Source organism: Henckelia pumila, chromosome 3, assembly GCF_033568475.1.
Source record: "Henckelia pumila isolate YLH828 chromosome 3, ASM3356847v2, whole genome shotgun sequence".
Taxonomy (NCBI): domain Eukaryota; kingdom Viridiplantae; phylum Streptophyta; class Magnoliopsida; order Lamiales; family Gesneriaceae; genus Henckelia; species Henckelia pumila.
The window spans coordinates 48,505,147-48,521,069 of record NC_133122.1 but is presented as its reverse complement, the minus strand read 5'-3'; the positions used below and the strand labels follow the sequence as shown (position 1 = coordinate 48,521,069).

The following is a 15,923-nucleotide window of genomic DNA, read 5'->3' as shown; positions in this document are numbered from 1 at the left end:
CCCATGAAAAAATATTATTTTATGCCAAATGTATTGTTTTTACGGACAAGGTTCACCCCTCTTACGAATAAAGATCCGTGAGACCATTTCACAAGAGACCTACTCTTAGCAACAAACACAGTAATCTATACATGCAGGACGACTAGAAAACTCACATTCTAGTCAATGAAATAACAAAATCTTCCAATTCTGTGCACATCTGTTTTCATTGATAGTATCACCATGAATACTTTGACAACAAAATGAACTCTGAGTAAACATATTTTGATTTCTTCAAACAGCGCTCTCCAGTTCTTACTGTGTCCTAAACTCAAAGGGCTTCCCAATGAATAGTTTCACAGTCCCATTTTCAAGTTTGTAATCGACTTGTATTCTCCTCACACACACGGAGTCATATGGCCAGCATCAATCTTACCGTCACTAAGGAAAAAATTGAAAAACAAAAAGTCTTTGTAAATAAATACTCACACGACCAAATAAAAATACGAGTGACGTAGGATAACCAACAGAGGAATATGTTAATCTTTAATATGGGTCATTGGTTACCTATGTAGTCTGTAAACTTACTCAGTTCTGAGACAAATATGTTCTCGTTTTCAAATATAATAATTAGCTTATAATAACATCCTCGTCTCTTTTTAGAAGAATATTCAACCACTAATCTTATAAGACCACATAAATATATTTTTTAAATTTCTTGTTCAAGTAACTCAATACACATTGAATCTACTTCCAGCACAGTTGACCACTCAATGACTCTAAAACCTGTGATCCCACGATGTTTCTCAAAACAAATTTAGTACATCACTCACAAAATTTACTGAATCATTAAGACAAAATACCGGCATTGCTCAATAAAAAGGAAGTTCAAGTCTTTTCAGAAGATCCTTGAATCAATAGCCCAAACATGTGATCTATCCAGCAATCTTGTAGCTGGGATTTACAAGATTTTCCAGGCCTGCCACAACTTGCATTGATTCTATTACATCTCCAACCTTTACATCCGCCAAAATATCCTCGTTTTCTGTCACGTACCCAAACACTGCGTAGCGACCATCCAGTATGTTGGCATTGCTAGGAGTTAGTTCACTCTCTTTCAATAGCCAAAACACCTGGCTCGAAGCCGAATTGTTATCGAATTCCTGTAGTCAAAACCAAGCATGGAATGACTTGGAGAACAATTAACACTATTAACCCAAGAAAAATAAAAGACGGGATACACTATACCTGCCTCCCAAAAAAATTTTGTTCGGTGTAATTTTCCTAAAAAAGTGAACTCACACCCTACCACCCACCCACCCAAAAAAAAAAAAATTCCATTGAATCTTCTCATTGTTCACCACCTCTCTCGACTAGATTTTTGGGTACAATGAGGATGGATCAGAAGTCACAACTCACCTCTCGAGCCATGGCCATAGTTCCAAATGCATTAAACGGAAGCTTTGTTTGCGCCTTGTATAGACCAAGTTCCTGTCCAAGAACGACGTCACTTAAATTTCTTACTGGTGAATCGTGGATTTTTATAGGGACTCCGTGAGTAACAAACTTACTTCCAGAGTCTCTCCATAGAAAGGAGCCTTTTCTCCCTTCGCCATAATTTCGAGAGGAATTGTGCGGGTTTTTCCTGTACTGGGATCAACAAAACCCTCTGCGGGACCATCAGGATCTCCTGTTTGGACTACAAAGCCATCCGCTATAAAAGAAACAGAAATATCATATTGAGCATCACAAAATCAATGTATATGATGGCGTAGAATAACTGAAAATTTACTTTCTTGACCCATTTTTTTACCTCTCTGAATCTCCATGCCATCGTAGAAATGCCTTTCAACCAAATCCAACACGTTTCCAGCAGTTACGGGGGCATTATAACCATCCAAAACAATACGGAATATGCATTCATTCTGGTTCGGATTGTTCTTCAACTTGACCTTCATATTGACAGTAGCCCTCCCCTTCAGTAGCGGCATATCTTTATATTCATCAGGCACTTCATAAGGAAAGCCATCCACCATATCCTCTTCAACACTGCAGAAACCCAATGCCCCAGGAAGATCTCAGCTGCAGTCAATGACAAGGGTTTAAATAAGAATAGCTTATTTTAGGAAACTTGATGTCTTCAACTTCTTCCCGTTTTCTAGACCTAAGGAGAACTTTTGGAAATCAACAAGGTTTGGGTATCAACAGTTCTCTATCAAGAAGTCCATCACGATATATTTCCTAAAAAGGCACAGCACCCACAAAAAATTTCCACGAAGCCGTATCAACTCAGATTCAAACTATGAGACATAAAACTAGAACCTTTTGAATATCTGCATCACTTTGCTTACATCGATGGAGAAAGGGTCAACATGAAACTTGAATGTGAGATGATGGTAACAGCATGAACACCATAACCATGCAGGATTCCAAAATAGCCAATGTGTTAGATCGTAGATGTATTAATTATGCATGATATGAAACAGGTTAAGCAACGATTGAGCTTAAAAGTGAACATGTCTCCTATTTACATTAATCCAACTATCCAAGCATCGTAACAAAACCATAGCATTCCCAATAAACACAAACGTTTGGAGTCAGTTTCATGTTCCATATGAATGGTTGAGAAACAAAGATTTCATGTCTCACCCTCCAACATAGTTAAGCAACTCCTTCTGCTTAGGTGCAACAGCATCACGATTCCTGTCTTGCACAATTTGTTGAAGCTCCTCGATTCCTGCTTCCAGCTTATTGAGCAATTCAACCCCATCATCGGCCTTTGACTTTGCTAAACCTTGGACAATCAAGGTCCTACCTTGTTTGAGATTCCTTGATGCCTGCCTCGCATTCTACAGCTCAAGCAAGTGCTAAAAGTTAAAACATTACCATACATTTTTAAAATTGCAAGTACACCTATATAAACACAAAATCTTAATTTCATAGCACGACAAATGATGAATAAGACCAGAGAAACAATAGAGGTTTCTCACTCTTTCCACAGAATCAAGGGCCTTGACACCTGCAATCTTCAAACTTTCAGTAATATCTTCGAGTGGCTTCTGAACCTCCCGAATCGCCTTATTGTCAATAGGCAATGCATACCTCAACAATGCTCCCGGGTCCTTAATCGGCGGCCCCGAAATCAGAACCGAAACATCTGGCAATGCTGGAAAAACAGCTTTGGCACTAGCCATTTCCGGCCACCCCAATCCATGAGCACCGGTAATCAACCCAAATGCAAGTGCTACGGAAATGGCACATTGTCTCATAGCAGAAAACCCATCCCTCCTCTGCAAGACATAAATCACATCAAACCCATATCAAACTTCAAATTTCTGACAAAAGACTACACACACCAATATCAACATTCATTCACAATCCATCCCCCACAAGAAATCTATCAAACAAGAGAAATCTTGAAACATGTATACGAGCTTGCCTGTACATCCGCAGGGAGAAACGAACTCGACTTTTGAGAAGAACACAGAGGTGTAAACTGCCGGGTCGAAGAAGCATTTAAAAATGAAGCCTTGCCACACTTAGGTGGAATCCTATGGGCAATAAACTTCGTGGTGGCAGTTAAATGAGAAAATGGACAACGGTGGGATGAAATCATTGCTGCCATTGATGAAAAAACTTAGTTCCAGCTTCAGCAAAAGATTAAAAACAACATCGGGATCTTGGATAAAGAAAGACAGGCTGTGAGAAAACGATTGGAGAGAAAAGGATAAGGTAAACAAATATCCATCCAAGCCAAGCCACAGCGGCTGCGGATTCGAAATGTTGAGCGTCGTCTATGCACATTAAGTCAACCTCACACTCCAGATAAGATGATCGCCACTGCGTGTTGTAGGCCTCGGACTATTGGGCCTAGAATTTGGACCGGTCTTAATTTTTTATTCTGAAATCCTGGTAAAGCCCAATCCCTAATCCAAATCCACTACCCCAACATTATACAGTAGTTAGTAAAGATTATTTAATTTTAAGAAAGGAATACAGATCGTTGCTTCGTTTGGTTGGACATGTACTTATAAAATTTTTTTATAAATTTTTTAAAAAGTTGTTTTATGAATAAATATGTATTTGGACAACTATTCTATAAAAATATTTTAAGATTTCAAAAATTACGTTGTTCAGCCTCGTCTTCCTTAATTTTATTCTAAAAACACCTCTCAAGTGTTCTTTAAAAACTATTTTTGGAGAACACTTTTTAAAAATTATTTTTCAAAAATATTTTATAAAAATATTATCCAAACACACAATTTAAGTTTTTTTCACAAATAAAACACTAAAAATGTTTCTAAAGTATATGTCCAAACGGAACTAATGTTTTTTTAAAATTTTAAAATTTTTGTTTCTTTATGTTGTCCATTATACTTTTAAAATATTATATTATATTATATTATATATATATATATATATATATATATGCCATATTATTTTCTTAAAATGTATACATAAGATACTAATTTAGAGGAACAGAATAAGTTTATAAGATGATTACTTAGGGATGATCATGGAACACTTTAGTCGGTTTTTTCAATAAGCCTAAAAACCAAATTTCCACCGACAGTCTAGTTTGAAAGATCTCTTTAAATCATGATTTTTAAATTAAACATCTTAAGTGGTTTTGAGCATAATTTTCTAACTTTTAAAAGTCGAGACACGTATATTCAGTGGCAGAGCCACATTGAAAGCCACCTCGAAATTTTTTGATTAATTTGATATTGAATAATGTTATATGTTCAACCAATACATCCTACAATAATATTTATAATAATTATGTCGTGATATTTTAATATTATATTGTGATATTTTGCATTCAATATATCATGACATTTAATAAATTAAATTTTTGTATTGAATTTGTGTGGTGTAAAATTGTTGTAAAAATTTCGTTGTACATGTAGCATTGCTCATTTGATATTAGACCGAATAACTCAAATCAAATTATTAAATAATTCGATAATTTAAAATTCTAGTTGGATAGATTGAAAATCTTAACTATGTCATTGGCACATAATACACACTAGCGTATTTGCACATACCCGTTGTTTGTGACGAAAAAATTGATTTTTTTTATTAAAATTAATTTCGGAAAATACATCTAAAAAATTAATGGAACAAAAAATAAATGGTTTTTGGATTAAAATATCAACCATAAGGATTAGTTAAAAGATAATGAATTATTTTAGTTATTTTTCATTTTCTTTTCAAATAATTTAAAATTTCAAAATTAAAACCTCATGTCAAGATCATGTTAATTTCTCAAATGTATTTTTACTTAATAAATAGGTACATGTGTAACATAAACCGTCGGAGAAAAGCTCTTTGGATTATGCGGAGTGACTACTACCAAAAGTAGGAACAAAACAACTTTCACCAAATGGTCCACTAAATAAAGAGGCACCAATATGCAAAAGATTATCATCGTCACTCTCCAAAAGATGATAAAAGAACGAAAGTGGATGAAAATATATTACATAAAAATTAAAGAAAAATAAGAGAGAGGGAGACACACGTTACACACTCAATTCTAACTCTCCTCTTCCTAATCCTCCGCTTCCGGCGGTATTTTTTTTAAAAAAAATAAAATAAAATCTAACTCTACTCTTAGATAAAGATGGAAAAAAAACATTATGCACATTTCATGGCCACTTCTTCATTACCAATTGATAGTTGGATGTTAAGTTTTTATTAGTGTGATAGTTTTTTAAATATGTAATTTTTACCCATGTCAATCCACCATTTATTAGGAAATGTTACATCATTGCTAAAAAAAATTCTCATAAAAGATATGCATATTTATGTAGTTAACCAAATGTAATGATATCCCAAAAGACACGAGATTATATTTCTCGCGTACAAGGAAATTGGATAACCCAAATGCACTAATCCACTCATGCAACGCGCGTTCAAGATTTCAAGACAAGAGAAGGCAGTAGGTCTACCCAAATACGAAAATTAAACAAAAAACCATTTTGAAGCGATTGGTTTGAGGTTAATGCACTAAAAGAAACACTTTAAATACATAAGGGTTGGAATTCGCGTTCAATAAAGATCCAACTAGTTACATGACCTACATCTTATTACCTAGTTTCTTTGTTTGTTCCGACCAGGAAGCGCTGATTCTTTAAGCAAACGGAAGCCAGACAGCAGTTCACCGATCCATGATCCATCAAGAAGGCAAATAAATGAGTCAAACATCAATCAAACACCTTCGGTTCTATGCATCCATGGCAAGTTCATGTTAGGCGAATGTGAATTGTCCTGTCGGAAATCCGATGAACTGGCGAATTTCCCCTTCTTTGACCATAACCAGATCTTGGAAATCGAATAGCTATCAGTCTTTGTACCAATTCTTATAGCCTTCCCTTCCATACTCTCATCATCCAAACAACCACTTGTCTCCTCCCTCCTTTTAACAGCCTTTGGCTCCTGGAAACTTCGGTCTTCGCCCAAAGACACGCTAAGGTTAACATCACCAACCACATACTGATATGAACCCATCGAAAAACACCTTCTACCATCTAGTTTACTACTGCTCGTTTCATCTCCCAGGTCCCCTGTCTCATCATCTAATTTTCTGAATTTTCCGAGCCTAACCGGAAATACCCCCTTTCCTTGTGCAACTTCCTCGATTTCCAACCTCTTAAAAGCAGTATTTGATCTATGTTCCCCATAACCAGAGAATCCATCCTCTCCACTAAAATCATTGAAATCAAAAATGGGGTTTTCAATGGTGAAATCGGGATCAAAAAGGATCCCCCTACATAAGGGACATGTTGAATTTGACAATAGCCAAGTATCAATGCAACTGATATGAAAGGCATGACTACACACTGGAAGTAGTCTTAGGTGGTCCGTCTCCGAGAATTCGCACAAGCAAACTGCGCAATCAAGGGGCTCTTTCTGACCCACAATCTCCTTATATGAAAACACGGGCAAAGCATCGATGAAAGCTTGATCTAGACCAGATTCATGTAAATTAAAGAGCTGTTGAAGCTGTCTCTGAAGGGCATCCGAGGTGGAAGCCTCTAAATTTCTACCAGTAGGCAAGGACGACCGATTTTTGGTAAGAAATCTCACAAGTAAATGAAGAATGCCAGCTATAAAAAACAGAAGGGACAAAATTACTATAATGAAAAGAACAGCAGGGCTAATTTTAGAGGCTGATGAAGATGGAGCAGGGGTCGATTCTCTTTGAGAGCTACTACCAACACCAAGCGAAGAAGAAGACGAAGGCATAAATGAAGGTGGATAATTTACTAAACCATCGTTCTGATACATTTGATGCTGACTCCAAAAATTTTCCAATTGAGTGTACCCAGAAATTAGCAATAGAATCGCAAATTTAAAAGAACCCAACCCATTTTTCTACACAAGATCCAATCTTAACACAGAAGAGTTGAGCTTCAACCACTCGAACACAAACCCCGTCAAAAGCAACACATCCAACAGGAGAGTTAAATATCAAGCTCGCAGATTTGTACAAAAAGAAAGTGAGAAATCAAAATACTACAAAAAGCCAGCTCGTTTTACTAATAAAGCAACAATTTCTGCACGTTTCTCAGGGGGAAAACCCATTGATTGTTCAAATAGTAAAATACGAAAAGAGGACAGCAGAAGTTGATCGAATCTTCACCGACCTTGATACTGAAGAAGCCGACCCATCAGAATCTAAACATAATTTACATGGGCCCCCTTCTGCTGTTGCAGAAACCCTAAAATACACAGCTTTTTATCGGAATCTTTCTGCCATAAATAGCAAAATCCAAACTCCACCTCGCTGAAACAGAAACGTACGTAACATTATATACAGATACAAAAACGAGATTTCAGTTACACCACATCAATCTATATACTTGTATGTATATATGTATATATTTGTCCCGCAAAATAAAAATTTTCTCCTCGATATGAATGCATTGAGATTCGAGAGAAAGGCGGAACAGCAAAGTCTGAGTCGAAAGAGATGTAAGCTTCTGTTTTTTCACACGCTAATTAGTTAAAATTTGAGTTATACTATATATTACATTGTTTGAACATTACTATCTCTTAGGTCGTATTATTTATTTATTTATTAATTATTAATTTTATATTAATTAAAATATTAATTATTTATTTTATATTAATTAAAATATTAATTATTTATTTTATTAGTTTTTATAAATAAAATTATTTGTATTTTATTTATTGTTAAAAAGATGAAATAATAATTTATTATTTTTATATAAAATTTAATCAATCAAATCAAATCAAATAATCTATAATGACTAAAATATATCGATCAAATCAAATATTATATTAATTATCGTTTTTTATTTATTTTTTATTATATTATATTATTTATCTAATCACTCGAATCAAACGATATTTACAATAAAGTTAAACGATACTTACAATAAATTAAATCTACCACAGTTAGTGGTGTTAAAATGGGCTAGGTCCGTCAGGTTGGTCAGTCCCGCTATACAAAATAGGTGGGTTGGGTTGACAATTTCCCAACCCGCCTTAAAGGTGGGCTGGCCCGCACAGCCCTGTCTAATGGTGGGTTGTGGTGGGTTGCGGGTTGGCCCGCCAAAACCCGTCAAATTACACGTAAGCTCGTCGGATTGGCCCGCCCACCATTTAAAATAGGTGGGTTGGATTGGGGTTTTTTCAACCCGCCTTAAAGGTAGGCCGACCCATCCCGGCTCCCATAATGGTGGGTTGCGATGGGTTGTGGGCGGCCCACCCCGCCAGCCCGTTTTGACACCTCTAACCACAGTACCACTATACAATTGTCTTAAAATACAAAATTATTATAGAAACACCACTTAGTTACAATAATTTTGTAATTTTAAGTTTAACATATAGCCGTTAACTTTTATTATACATATTTTATTTGTCTTCAAATTTTGGGGGAATTTTTTATATATTTTTTAGGGAAAAACTTTCATTATTCCGGACGAACACATCCTTATAACCAAGAAGTAAAATCAGATACATCATCCCAAATTACAACTTGAGGAATAGAAGAACTAACAGTAGAGTTTAGTTCAACCTATTTATTTTTGGTACACTTGATAAATAAGTGATTAATAAATTATCTTTTTTATCTCATGTTTGATATATTTTTAAAAAGTACATGATAAGTCATTGAACTCATGATAAATATTTTTACAAGTAGACTATGTATCTCTTTAATTTTATGTGATAAATTTAATACGAGCAAAACAATACTACAAAAATTCAAATTTAATTATGACATTTATGCATGTGCAAGATCTTGAGAAGTAATGAAAAATAAAATTTATTATCATAAGATTAATTTCGTCGATACAATCCAATATATAAATTTGATCACTCTTATTAAAATTATACCAAATATTTAATATAGTATCCTATCATTTTACTTATCTTAAATTTATAGTTATATTATATATCCTTTATTTATCTTATTATATTACCAAACTATGTCTAAAATAGGGAGCGATCTACAGTTGGAAACAAATTAAGTTGGAATTTGGAAATATATATATATATATTGTGATAGTGCAAGTTGGAAACGTACATTTTCATAAAAGGGAAAGAATGAGAAAGTAAAAGGAATTATAAAATAAAAATTAACAATTGCATTAAACGCGGTCGTTTGAGCACCACAACACCATTTGCTGTTGGCCCCCACTGCAGAAGATCTTGGTAATAGATGACATATATGAACCTTAAAATTAGCATAGAAACAACTCTTGCCTTACAGAACTCCCGTAAATGAGAGTTCACCCAATTAACTTGTATAGGTTGCTCACTCAATGCAGCATCATGTCTACGACCACATAACTCTCTTCAAATTAGCCGTGAACGGTGAAACGATACAAAGTAAACTCAAATAATCGTCAAAAACAACATGATATATTAGAATTATTTTATGCTACACCTGGAGTACTTTCCTCTCATGATGTGATCAAATATTAGTCCTTGAATCATCCATATACATGTCAATTTTTATAAAAATACAAGGGACCCACATGATCTTATGGTGTTGAATTAGGGGGTAAAACACTTTCGTGTAGCATAAACTAACCCGACATATCATATATAATATCCAACAATTTTGCTATGTTGTTCACCAACCGTGCCAATCTCTATGTCCACCATGTATAAAAACTCAACTATTGTATATGATGGGCACAAAGGTTGACACGATTGATGAACAACATAGCAAAACTCTATATCCAAATAGGAAAAGCCACAATTGTGATGAATATATATATGGCCAAAGAATGCAATCTTCCCAAATGGATTTTAATCAAGAATACATACACTTTTTCCAAAATTTACGGTTAATCCATTAGCTGATTTATTTATTTTTTTACTCAATCCAAATTTAAATTTATTCATATAGAATACAAAAATAAATAAATAAATTTGTTATACTTATATTATATTTTAACACAAACAAATTCATGAACATTAGTGATATATATGACGTATTATCATGATCGTTATATACTATATCGTGTCAAATTTATATGTTACACGTTTGTTTTTCTATCATAATATACAGGCAAGTGTCCATATTTAACTTAAATATTTTTTTACTGAAATATTATCATCAACTATTTCTAACCGTTTATATATATAATAAAACTATTTAGGACAACATTTTCAATGACTTTTTAATGGTTTGAAAATCAAATATATATATATATATTTGAGAGAAATGTATATATCATATCAAATAATGGTTGTGGAAATAGTTTAAATAAAACATCGAAATGATTGAAGGAATCAAACTTGGACAAATAATGTTATTTATTTAAAACAAATTAAAGATTAAAATCGCAGATTTGTTTTTAAAGCAGGAGACGATATTAATATTTGTCCGAATGGTTGCCATTAATTTAAGTTACATCAATCACACTGTATGACACTCAAAGTTCAATCCACCAACAGAATCTGCGGCGGCGCGTGGAAGCCACAAGCAATACAAAGCAGCGGACCAGGACATGGCGAGAAGCGGAGCAGCAGCAAACAGAGGCTTCTGCTACCGGGAAGTACTGCCGTTCACGGCGATTGTGGCCATGGAGTGCACCAACGTCGGTCTAAACACGCTCTACAAGCTCGCCACACTCCGCGGCATGAGCCGCCACGTCTTTGTGGTCTACGCCTACGCCGTCGCAGCTCTGCTCCTCCTACCCTCGCCCTTCTTCTCGCGCCGGTCAGCCACCTAGCTAGCTAGCTACAATTTCATTTCTCTCTTAATTTTGACTCTTTTTTTTTGGATCGATCAAATCACGCAGATCACGAGCTCTACCGCCGTTGAATTTCTCCATACTGCTCAAAATCCTTCTCCTCGGAATCATCGGGTGCGCAAAATTATCTGAAATTATCTTACAATTTAACCAAAAATCATCAATTTTCAACTACTTCATGCAGGTATAGTTCGCAGATCATGGGATACACCGGAATCAATTACGCTTCTCCGACGCTTGCTTCCGCCATGAGCAACTTGGTCCCGGCCTTTACTTTTGTTCTTGCCATCATTTTCAGGTTCTCTCACTTCCTCTTATCTTTTTTTTCTTTATCATCTTTGCTTTATTTTATTGGCCTTATTGTTATTAATTGCGGTCGTTTTTTCTTTATGCTTTTTGTCTTCTTTATTTTTATTAGCTTAATTATCTTCAAAACAATTATTTTTTTTCTTTCAATTATTGATTTGATCATTCATGTCTTACGTATACCAAACACTAATTTTTTTCCTTTTCAACATTATTTTTTTGGACTCAATAGAGGCATGCACTAGCGTTAAATACGGTCATTTATGTTGCATATCTAGAAAATTTCATCTTACTTATATAAACACTACCTATATAAACACTGTTTAACGGTTTGTTTAAAAACAAAAATTTATCAATATTTATGAGATCCACTGAAAAAATAATAAACCCCACGTACATTGATAAATCGTCCAAACAAATATGTAGAGCTCGTTAATTAGTTTCGTTTACTTTTTTTTTGTTCAAATGCTAGCTAGAACATCTCGGAAGAACACGTCGGAAAACTTGATGACGAAGAATCTCTACTACTATATATAGAGATATCGTGTTATGTCTGATCGGGTTTTGTTTTTTAAAAACTGGTTGGTTGTGTATCTATATTTTGAAACATGATATAGATATATATATATATGTACCTTATTTAAAACCCAAACGAAAATATTTTCCCAAAAAAGGGGGGAAAAAAAAAAGTAAATTCCGTCGTAGTCCAATCGTTTCAAGATGATAATGGTGGGTCATAATCTTGGAAAGTGGATGGGGATATTTTAACATGCAGGATGGAGAAGGTGGAGTTATCAAGCACGAGTAGCAAGGCCAAAATATTTGGCTCGTTGGTCTCAATCTCAGGTGCCTTCGTGGTGACTTTGTACAAGGGACCGATGTTATTTACTTCCACAAACTACTCCCAAGTTTCACTACATCGTCAAATACTGACTTCCTTGCAATCGAATTGGACGATTGGCAGTTTGTTTCTTGCCGTCGAGTACTCTCTCGTCCCCCTCTGGTACATTGTTATGGTACGAGCTGCAATATACATGCACCCCCTAGCTAGTCGATGACTCGACTCCAAGTTCAAGTTACATGAATTTTTCTACATGATAATAATCTTTTGGTTCTCTCTTGTGTTTATAAATGCACAGACTCAGATATTGAAGGAATATCCAGCGGAACTGACGCTAGTCTTCTCCTATACCTTATGCGTGAGCATTCTGGGTGGGATCGTAGGATTCTTCGTGGAACCAGATTCTAGCAAATGGAAGATAACGCCTGGTGTCGCAATGGCCTCTTTCCTATGCTCCGTACGTTAGTACAATATTAACACACTAGATATATTACATGATGATCATTAATCTTCTCTGATTTTGCATGTGAACCTTTCATAATATGTGATCCAACTCATTGGAATTAGTACTGCAGGGGATTTTTGGGTGTTGTTTAAACAACGCTGTTCATGCATGGGCCTTGCACGTGAGAGGGCCGGTCTATGTTGCTATGTTTAAGCCACTTTCCATTGCTATAGCCGCGGCCATGGGAGTCATCATCCTCGGCGATACTCTTTATCTAGGAAGGTAATCTCATGAATATAAACATTACTGAGTTGACATACAATATTACATTTAGCTGATATCATGTTATCTAGCCAGCAACTCGTAATGTTTTTTTTAACCAAATTGAACACTTGACAGTGTGATCGGTGCTACAGTAATAGTCATTGGATTCTACACTGTGATGTGGGGCAAAGCGAAAGAAGATATGGTTGGGTTCGACGAAACAAGCGATTTGGAGTCGTCCTCGACAACTCTGAAGCATCCTTTGCTGCAAAGTCACAAAGCAGCCGAGGAGACGCACTAAAGGTGATTGAAAATGAAATATATATAACAAAATGATCATGTTTTCAATTCAAGTGTTGCATATTCTTTGTAACTGGTTTTTATGCAGCAAGCGTGCATGTATAGGTATTAGGTTATTATCCTCCAATATTGTTGTATCTACACGTTCAATTTATGAGGACGTTAAGGATTAGGAAGTGTAATGATATTGATTGTAGGGGGAAAAAAGAGAGGTTCACGTATTTTATATAGTTTATTTAATTATAAACATGGCATGCTAGCTTATAGAAAAATTTGAGGTCAAATCCTAACATATGCAAGATATTTTAATTATTTAGGCTAGCTTATGGTACATCACACGTACTTGATCAAATAAGAGTATATATACATATATGTATATTCATATTCGGTTAGGACAATACTCTATTGCTATTTGCTAATATCATAGTTAGCTATTAAAAACATTTTCGATGGTGTTTGAGAATGATATTAGGAATTAATTATGAGTTTTTTATTTACAAAATTTAAATATTTTTTGAAGAAAAATATCAAAAATACTTCGTAAAAGCATTCTCAAAATACTATCTTAGCTTAGATTGCATTTTGATCTGACATAGTTACGTTGTTGTTTGAATAATGCACACTGATATAACTGCGTAATTAAAAGTAACATTGATGATGTCGAAATTTTACCTCGGGTTCGGTCTGGTAGAATGGATCTTCCAAATCTTCTATGAAACAGGTCGGGTCGGGTATCAATGAAATCTGCGCAAGCAACGGCTAGGTCAAGGGGCGCCAAAGGTGTTTTCGGCGTCACCCCTCCGATGCCTAAGTCAGTGTCTTGAAGGAAGAGGATATGATTAATGCGAAAACTGAGAGATATGAGTGCGTGAATGTAAAAGTGAGAGTGAATGTGTGATGAATAATGAATAGTGAATAATGAATAATCACAACCATAACAATACCTGTATTTATAGGAGAAAAATAGTAAGTTACCTAGTCGAATTATAAAATGTTCTGGACTAGGACTCTTCATCCATTAGTCCCTCTGTAAGCTTATCTCTATCTCGTGAATATTTGAAAATATCCAGGCTTATCTCATATATATCAGAGTCCTACTTGAACTCGAAAAAAATACTTGCGGCCCATTAGAAACAGCCTAGATCGGCCCATAATGACCAGCCCTGGTCAAAGTTCAACATAGTCCAAACTGGGCTGGACCTTGACATGTTAGGCCATATCGAGTAGACCAATTATAAACGGGCTCGGGTTGAAATATTTTCTCGGGGTAACAAACATGTTTTTTTATATTATTATTATACAATAAACAAGCAAATTAAAAATGTGTTTTTTTATTTTTGTTAAAAAAAGTATTGTTGAAAGCACATTTAACGATTTCTAAGCTTTTATTTTAAATTACCTTATAAATGATTGAAAAGTTTATCACTTGACGAAAATGGAAATCAATCATGATCCAGAGTAAGGACACTTTTTATCACTTGCTCTGATAGTCAAGTTATTACTATTGCTCGATGCATTCATTAATCCACAAATTCTGCCGAGTGAAAAAAATTATAAATAAAGGGAATCAATAGTATTTAATTTGATTGATAAATTATAATTTATTTGATTGATTAAATTTTATATAAAAATTATTTTTTTTATTTTTTAATAATAAATAAAATATAAATAATATTATTAATAAGGTGTAATATATTATTTTAAATTCAATAATATGATTGATATAAGATAAATAATTATTTGATAAAATAAATTATACATAGATATATAAAATAGACTAACAAACAAAACCTTAATATAGTAACTTGGATATGTAATGGACTAAAGTGGCGCTTCCAGTTAATCCCCTATATTTTATATTACCAAAAATAAATATGTCCAAATTAGATTATATATATATATATATATATATATATATATATATTGAATGTGATATTAAAATAGTGTTTGAGATTGCTTAAAAATTCTTCAAAAGAAACATAATTTTTTCTAACCAATCCCAAACAGCCAATTAAATAAAGTTATTCACATTTCTTTTAAAAAAAAAATTAGTCATTCATATAAATGCAATCAATTGGTTTTCACTTTCCAGATCAAAATCTATTCTAGTTTAGGGCCCCAGAAACAGTTGGGCTGCATAGAAAATGGGCTGGGCTTTGAAGACCGAGACGCTTTCCCGCCAAGAAGCCCATATTTAGAGCCCGTATAAAAGCCGAACAAAAAAAAGTGTATTTTTTTAATTGTTTTTTTTTTAATTTGTAATGTGTTTGGATGGACTTTAAAATCCTTAAAAACATTTATCTATATGTATATATAAACAGAGTTTCACTAAAAATAGTAGTTTTATGCCAAAACGTAATTACTAAAAAAAATCATTTTAATTAATGATATATATATATATATATAATATGAGGATGATGATGATTTTTTATTTACAATTTAAAATTTAATCGAATATTATCATTATTTTGAATTTCAATTAGTTGTTTTGACTGTAAAAATATCCATAAATATTGTACATGATAATATATTAATTTTCGATTCAAAATTT

General features: G+C 34.0%; 3 protein-coding genes across 4 annotated transcripts; 1 reads left to right on the top strand and 2 right to left on the bottom strand.

Annotated features, from left to right (window-relative positions):
• Positions 1–653: 653 nt before the first annotated feature.
• Positions 654–3,766, bottom strand: LOC140891579 (peptidyl-prolyl cis-trans isomerase CYP38, chloroplastic). Its single transcript, XM_073300144.1, has 7 exons — positions 3,419–3,766; positions 2,970–3,269; positions 2,629–2,828; positions 1,793–2,028; positions 1,551–1,693; positions 1,399–1,470; positions 654–1,142 (listed from the first exon to the last, which is right to left on the bottom strand). Exons 1-7 carry the CDS (start codon positions 3,602–3,604, stop codon positions 915–917), a joined length of 1,365 nt encoding a protein of 454 aa, XP_073156245.1. The 5' UTR covers positions 3,605–3,766; the 3' UTR covers positions 654–914.
• A 2,203-nt stretch (positions 3,767–5,969) lies between these two features.
• On the bottom strand, positions 5,970–7,965 carry LOC140890660 (RING-H2 finger protein ATL46-like). Of its 2 annotated transcripts, XM_073298604.1 has the most exons (2): positions 7,629–7,965; positions 5,970–7,088 (listed from the first exon to the last, which is right to left on the bottom strand). In XM_073298604.1, exons 1-2 carry the CDS (start codon positions 7,651–7,653, stop codon positions 6,190–6,192), a joined length of 924 nt encoding a protein of 307 aa, XP_073154705.1. In that variant the 5' UTR covers positions 7,654–7,965; the 3' UTR covers positions 5,970–6,189. The 2 variants fall into 2 exon arrangements, with proteins under 2 accessions (XP_073154705.1, XP_073154704.1); XM_073298603.1 differs by having other exon boundaries at positions 5,970–7,965.
• A 2,832-nt stretch (positions 7,966–10,797) lies between these two features.
• LOC140890678 (WAT1-related protein At3g28050) lies at positions 10,798–13,598 on the top strand. The gene is made up of 7 exons (XM_073298642.1): positions 10,798–11,182; positions 11,265–11,330; positions 11,401–11,514; positions 12,298–12,538; positions 12,662–12,820; positions 12,939–13,090; positions 13,208–13,598. Exons 1-7 carry the CDS (start codon positions 10,971–10,973, stop codon positions 13,371–13,373), a joined length of 1,110 nt encoding a protein of 369 aa, XP_073154743.1. The 5' UTR covers positions 10,798–10,970; the 3' UTR covers positions 13,374–13,598.
• The last annotated feature ends 2,325 nt before the right edge of the window (positions 13,599–15,923 follow it).